The 7,294-nt window shown below is 33.2% G+C and overlaps 1 protein-coding gene across 1 annotated transcript; it reads right to left on the bottom strand.

The window, feature by feature from the left end:
* Nucleotides 1-5,542: 5,542 nt before the first annotated feature.
* Nucleotides 5,543-6,847, bottom strand: LOC139841342 (uncharacterized). Its single transcript, XM_071831564.1, has one exon. The coding sequence runs from the start codon at nt 6,845-6,847 to the stop codon at nt 5,543-5,545; it is 1,305 nt and encodes a 434-aa protein (XP_071687665.1).
* Nucleotides 6,848-7,294: the final 447 nt, after the last annotated feature.

Here is a 7,294-nt window from a genome sequence, read left to right as displayed (position 1 = left end):
CGATGAACGGATTAAAAGTTATGGTCAACTGAATTATGTTTAACGTTAACTGAAATTGTGTTTGAAACTGTAAATTAATATTTAAACAACTTGTCTATGAGATTGATAAATTGGATTTTTGGATACTACTAGTCGAGTAAATGAATTCTTATATAAGACACATCTCGTTTTGTTGAACAATTGTCAAAGTTGACTGTCTTATCATGTTTTAAAGCTTTATAAACACTATAATCTGATTCTACAAGTATTGGAAAACTATGTGAAATAATAAAATATTTTCGATTGCCATGATAATTCAAATATAATATAGCTCCTAAAATAAATAATATTTTAAGTTTGATAAACTATAAATTCTTTCAATTATCAAGACTTATACTATGTTAATAAACATGTATAGATTTAAAGATCATATTGGGTCAGGTTGACTTTTGAGATGACTTTTATTAACTTTTGCAAGTCGCTCTCGAGCATTAGGATTGTGATACACTATGACCTGACCTAGCTTGTTAGACATGTATTGACCAACATATGTTCTCTAGGTTGAGATCTACGGTTATTTTGCATTCCGAGTTTCGGTCACATTTCGGTGAATGGCCTTAAGTGCTGCTAAGGTGAGTTTCATTTGCTCCCTTTTTAATTGCTTTTGCAATCTATATTTTTGGGCTGAGAATACATGCACTTTATTTTAAACGCAATGGATACAAGTACATACTAAATTCTACACCGAGTTTGAACCGAAAATCCCTTAGCTTTGGTAACTAGTAACTGCCGGTTATAAGAACTGGTGGGCGCGAATAGTTGTATATGGATCCATAGGGCTTGACATCCCCGTCTGTTCCAGGTATAGAAACCCTAACCTGAACTATAAAACAGACGTATGCTATTTGAGTTTAGTACACGTTGGTTGGCGTGTATTGTACATGTTGGTTGCATGTATGTTAAAACAGGGGTACTTATTATATATACGTTAAAGTTTAGTTACCAGGGTGATCAATCTTGTAGAATATTTTGATAAACGTTTATGGATGAAACAACTGAAATCTTGTGATCCACCTTTATATACAGATTATGCGCAACATTAAAACTATGAACTCACCAACATTTGTGTTGACACTTTTAAGCATGTTTATTCTCAGGTTCCTAGAAGTCTTCCGCTGTTTGCTTATACGTTATACAAGCTATGTGCATGGAGTCATACATGCTTTATTCGAGAAAACTTTGCATTCACAAAATTATCACCATGTATCTTATTTGACTGTATTGTCAACGGATGTATTGTTAAAAACTATTATATACGGTGATTGTCTATACGTAGAAATCATCAAATGTCGAAAACCTTGGATTTATATAATCATTTATGGAGTGCCTTTTCTAAAGAATGCAATGTTTACAAAACATATCATATAGAGGTCAAAACCTCACTATGAAATCAATGAATGATGTATTCGTCCAAATGGATTTGGACGGGTCATCACACTTATACTCCGTATAAAACCTTTGTCACTTCTTTCGGAGTATATTTTTTATTGGTTGTATATATACAACAGTGGGAAAAAAAATTACTTCCACTTAACATCTTTTGTGAACTTTAAATGATATAGTCAAAATAATATACTCATATTAGATTACTAGTTTTATGAGCCCGTGCGTTGCACGGAAGTTAAAAATAAAATATACGTTAATGTACATCAAAGACGAAATCCAGTTAATGTTACGTAATGGAGACAAAAAAAACTCGTTATCCTGAATAAAAACTTGGAATTGTAGATTTTCGCATTGTTACAACAAAGGTATAATAAATTATCTTAAACCAAGTATGATGACACTTCATTATCATACGTGATAATCATTATACAATTTTGACCTGATAAAATCAAACCAACAATTTTATAATTGTGTTAAACATACTTCAGTAACATAATAACTCCACAAAATGTAAAGTTCACATTTTATAAACGTTCTTACCTAGATATTTTTGGTCTCCATAATTGTAACATTTACTGGATTTAGTCTTTTTTATTTTATGAGCCCGTGCTAAATTGATTTTGGCAAATGTGAACTTCAAGTAGCTTTTAACTCCATAATTGTTATTTATAAATTGTTGATAATTTATACTAATCTGGTTTATATTTTAAATTTTTCATTTTTACTGCTTTACTTGTCAAACATGATCTTAGCATCGAAGTTCTGAAGTTGAAACTGAAACTAAATTCAATGGAGAAGAAATTCATTTTGTTAACGGCAATACTATCATCATATACAATTTTGCTCATATCAATTTGCTTGAACAGATACGTTAACTAATATTTTAAAACAATTATCGATCACACAAAGTTGAACAAAACAATTATCTAAACAACTGAGCATAATGTGCTGTTAACAGAGTGTAAGAAAGCTAAAAGTTTTGACAAATTGATAACATAAATATAAAGAAAAAAAAATTGTTACATAGTCATCAAACACATAATAGTTTCAGAGTATCTTTACCTTGGAATCATAACCTTTACCAAGCATAATCTTGTGTTGTATAAAATCACAACTATAACTACGGAGAACTATTTTGAAAATCGTGTAATAATGGATTAAGGGAAGGGATAATTATATGTAAGGTTAGGATTACATTTTGAGTTATACGGAGTATATGATTAAGGAAGAAAGAATCAGTTATAATTATCAATTTTTTATAAGTATTAAATAGGGTAAGATATCGAAAAAATTTAGAAGTTAAATTCAGAAGCAATTCCAATATGTTAACATGTGAATAAAATAGGAAAATATTTACCATACCATAAAATAATAACGTGATCAATTTGTCAATGCATAAAAAATTATATATCTTTCAATGATTATTTAATTCAGTTTAATTAAAAAAAAATTACACGTATGATTACTTGTTTTAGTTTAATTTAAAAATTGACACGTAGAATTTAAAGCACGTGCTTTATAATAATGTATAGATAGATAGATAGATTAATATTATTTATATTCTTCTACTTTATTACACTTATGCAATCTAAAAAACAAAGCTACTAATTATGTTTATTTAATACTTTTATATACTTTATTTGATAACATAACATATACATGTTAAAAAGTTTATGTTTATATTTATAATCATATAATGGCTTGTTAAACTCTACTTATTTTGGCCCTCCCAAAATATATCTTTAAGTTCCGCCACTGGTCGGTGGATTATACGCAAAGTACATGGCTTAAAGCTTAAGGTACGAGTTGTTTATTGTTTCTTTTCTTCGTTGGCGTTTAGTTTTGATTGTTGTTTTCGTTGTCTTTTACTCTTTTGATTGTTGTCTTTTTTCAGTTATTTTCCCTGCTATTTAGGATAATTTCAGATCTGGTGGTTGGCCCTGGCGGTTTGAAACATTTGCAGAGTTCGGTGTGGTGTTTCTATGATTTGCATTAGGGCTGGAATTTTCTATCATATGAGGTACATAAATTTGAAGAATTCGTATGCCAAACTGACAAGGATAAAGCCACTAATTATTTTAAATTACTGTCTCAGAACCTTATCAAGGTCACGATATTTTGTGCAAGTCTTCTTCCTGATATCCACTCTCACCCAATTACATTTGAGGAATCAGTCATATTTTGTGTAAATCTTCATCCTGATATTGAATAAAAAACTTAAATCCTTGGAAATAGCTATACATATATTGTTTTTATATTACGGTAACCAGATGCAACATTTTTATGAGTTGTAAAGAATTTTATAAAAGAAACCCTAAATTTGATTGAGCTTTAATAACTTTATATTATACCAGATGCATTGGTTGATGTTCCTCAGGTTAGTGGTCTACCAACAGAGAAACGTAAACGTCTCACATTTGAAGTGGTTGTTGTTGATCCAATTAAAATGAGTTTGATGTCTACGGGATTAGCATACGTACGAACTACATAGATCGAGTCAGCGGATTATACACAAAGTAAATGGCTAAAAGCATAAGGTACGCGTTGTTCTATGTTTATGCATGTATCTCATTTGGCTAATATTGTTTCTGATACAACTGCTTTTGACAGTGAGGTATTTGTTTCTTTTTCCGTTGATATAGGTCAACTTAGTCTCTATTCTAAGAGCACCGGGTGTGGTGACGCGTCAGTTCAGTGTTAGTTCAGTGTCTTGCTGATGACTGGACGCTGACTGGACTGACACTGAAAACTGACATTAGTGAAAAACAGGGGGAATTGAAAAGAATGTCAGTGTCTTGGAGAGAGGAGATAGGGTCCACCAATTATTTATTTATACATTTTCTTATATATTTTTAACACATTATTAAATAGAATTAATAAAAATACGAACAAATATTAAATTAAAAAATACATTAAAAGTCTTAAAATACACTTTTATTAAAAAAAAAAAAAAAAAGGTCCTAAAACGATTACAATTAAAAACCTAAAATTAAAAGTTGCAAAAAAATAAAAAAATAAGTCCTAAAATTACTTATTAATCCTAAAATTACTTATTAAATCCTAAAAATTACTTATTAAAAATAACAACAAGTTAACGGCCATAGCGAGTCGGAGATCCGGATTCATGCGAAGATGTATCATCATCTCGACCGTTCAAAGCCGGAAGGCTCCACATGTTCCTACAGTACAACGTGATACGTTTGTTCGTCAGTTTGACCTTTCCTACCATTCATTCCCACACGGCTTCGGATTGAAATTCCTTGAACAAAACCATGACCTCGTCACAGTACCAAACGTCGGCGGCTTCACAATCTACCATATCGCGTATAAAGCTAACAACACGTTCTACATCGAAGCCGGTAACCTCTAGAGCGTCGAACGATTGAGTGTACCCGTCGTACTAATATTGGCGGTTATCAGAAAGCTCGCCGTTGTCATGGACGTCGAGGTTGATCAAACAACGATTTGCCATTTTTTTTTAATTATGAGGTGTGTAAAATATTTTAGAAAAGAGAGAAATGTGAGTATAAAATATGAGTTTGTGGGTGGTTTATATATAGGGATAGAAAAATGTGTTAAAAAAAAAGTCTCAAACGTTCCAAAATTTGAAAAACGGGTCCCACACATTCCCATCACCCAACGTCTAGCAGACGACGTCGGGACCTCCGACGCAGGGTCCGTGTCGTCCGACAGTCGTCTGCGAAAAAGGGAGGTGGCGACGCCGGATTTACTCGTCCTACACCGCATGCTCTAAGAAGAATGAAGTATGCAACTTTCTGATCAAAGTGATAATGGTGAGGTTTTGATAACTTTATTTTGCGTCATATGTTAGAGCACTGGGAGTGGTGACTGATGTCACTTGACATGTCAGGCCTGACTTGCTGAGTCAGAAAAAGTGGGGAGTGGTGACTTCTGTCAGTTGGGCATGTCAGTTTATATTTTTATTATTATTTTTATGATTTTAATTATGACATAAATGAATATAATTATAAAAATTAACATAAATAGAAATAACTTCCATTAAAATAAAAATTAAACATTACATTTCCTAATAATAAAAAATCATACGATTCCTAAAAATTAAAAAAAAAAACATTACGTTATCGCGATTAAAAAGTTACAATTCGTTAACTATTTCGTCATCACAATTATGCCATAGATGCGAAACTAGAGTATGTCGAAGATACTCATGCTCGTCTTTGTCACGCAGCTCTTTTGTCTTATCGGCATATACATCACACCTTTCGTACCAAGTTGATCCTTGTAGGTTGTTGACAGGCAAGTAGTAAGATTTATTTTCAGCGATGTTAAAACCATTGTCTTCAATTATCATGTTGTGCAATATGATGCAACCATACATGATTCTTTTGATTTTGTTTACGCTATATGCCCTATCAGGTTGTCTTAAAATACCCCAACGACCTTGCAAAATTCCAAATGTCCTCTCAACGTCTTTACGAGCTGCAGATTGTTTCTTTGTAAAGTATTTCCTTTTTGCGTCAACAACACTTGAGAATCCCTTAACGAAAGAAGCCCACGAAGGGTAAATCCCATCGGCAAGATAGTAGCCTCGATCGAAATCAACGTCCCCAATTTCGTATGGAACTTGAGGAGCCGTGTCAGTTAGTAAACTATCAAACAATGGAGATGCATTAAGGACATTCAAGTCATTGTTCGAACCGATCATTCCAAAATATGCATGCCAAATCCAATTGTCATACGATGCAACGGCTTCCAACATGATTGTCGGGTAACTGTGATCGCCTCGGGTGAAATGCCCTTTCCATGCATTTGGACATTTACCCCAAGCCCAATGCATACAATCAATGCTTCCAAGCATTCCAGGAAAGCCGTGAAGTTCTTCATGTTTATGATACAAACGACGTATATCGTACTCGGTCGGTTCTCTCATGTATACATTACCATACAAGTCTATAATACATCTTGTAAAATTTTGCAAAGACTCGCGTGATGTTCTCTCTGAAATTTGTAAATATTCGTCAAATAGATCCGGTGAATCACCATATGCTAGTTGATGAATGGCAGAAGTGACTTTTAAAATAGTAGATACTCCGAGAACACCACGTGCATCGGGACGTTGTTGAAAATAAGTAAACCACTTTGGTGCATTGGGACGAGTAGAGTAAGAAAATATACCTTCAATTATTTTTTCAAGAAGACTTTGTGACATTCGATAACGCCGTTTGAAATATTCAGGGGGATACTTCGGATCTTGAACAAAATAATCTTTCATCAAACGATTGTGCGCTTCTACACGATCACGATGAATATAGCGACGTTTTCGTCTTGAGCTTTGAGCCTCATTTTGTTCCTCGACCTCTCTACGTATTACCACGTTATTTCGATAGGCAAATATACTTTTCATTGCGTTAACCAAACTTTCTTCGTCGGAATTACTCATTTTTAAAGAAATATTTTTATTTAGATGATAGAATTTGGATTTGATTGTGGGAGTATATGTTGAGTAAAATGGATGTAAAATGATATGTGTTTGTGTTTGTGTTTGTGTTTGTATATGTGTTGTGTATATATAGCATTAAAAAAGAAAAAAAGAAAAAAAAAAGCCAACGGTCCAATATAGAGCCGTTAGATGTATTTTTTTTTTTAATAAACCGAACCCCAAATTTCCGTCACCTGGGTGACTGACGAGGCCGCGACTGAACCTCGATCAAGGGATGGGGAGTGGGGCGACTGGGAACGAGGTGTGGGACGGGGTAAGTGACACCCTCCACTCCCACCGCTCTTATGGTTTATTTACATTTGATATGGAACATAATGCTTTTAAGCTTTAAAAAACTGAACATGTATATTGGTTATATAGGTGGTGTGAGTGAAAGAGATTTCTGAT

Source organism: Rutidosis leptorrhynchoides, chromosome 4, assembly GCF_046630445.1.
Source record: "Rutidosis leptorrhynchoides isolate AG116_Rl617_1_P2 chromosome 4, CSIRO_AGI_Rlap_v1, whole genome shotgun sequence".
NCBI classification, from domain to species: domain Eukaryota; kingdom Viridiplantae; phylum Streptophyta; class Magnoliopsida; order Asterales; family Asteraceae; genus Rutidosis; species Rutidosis leptorrhynchoides.
This window is presented reverse-complemented; position numbering and strand designations above follow the sequence as displayed.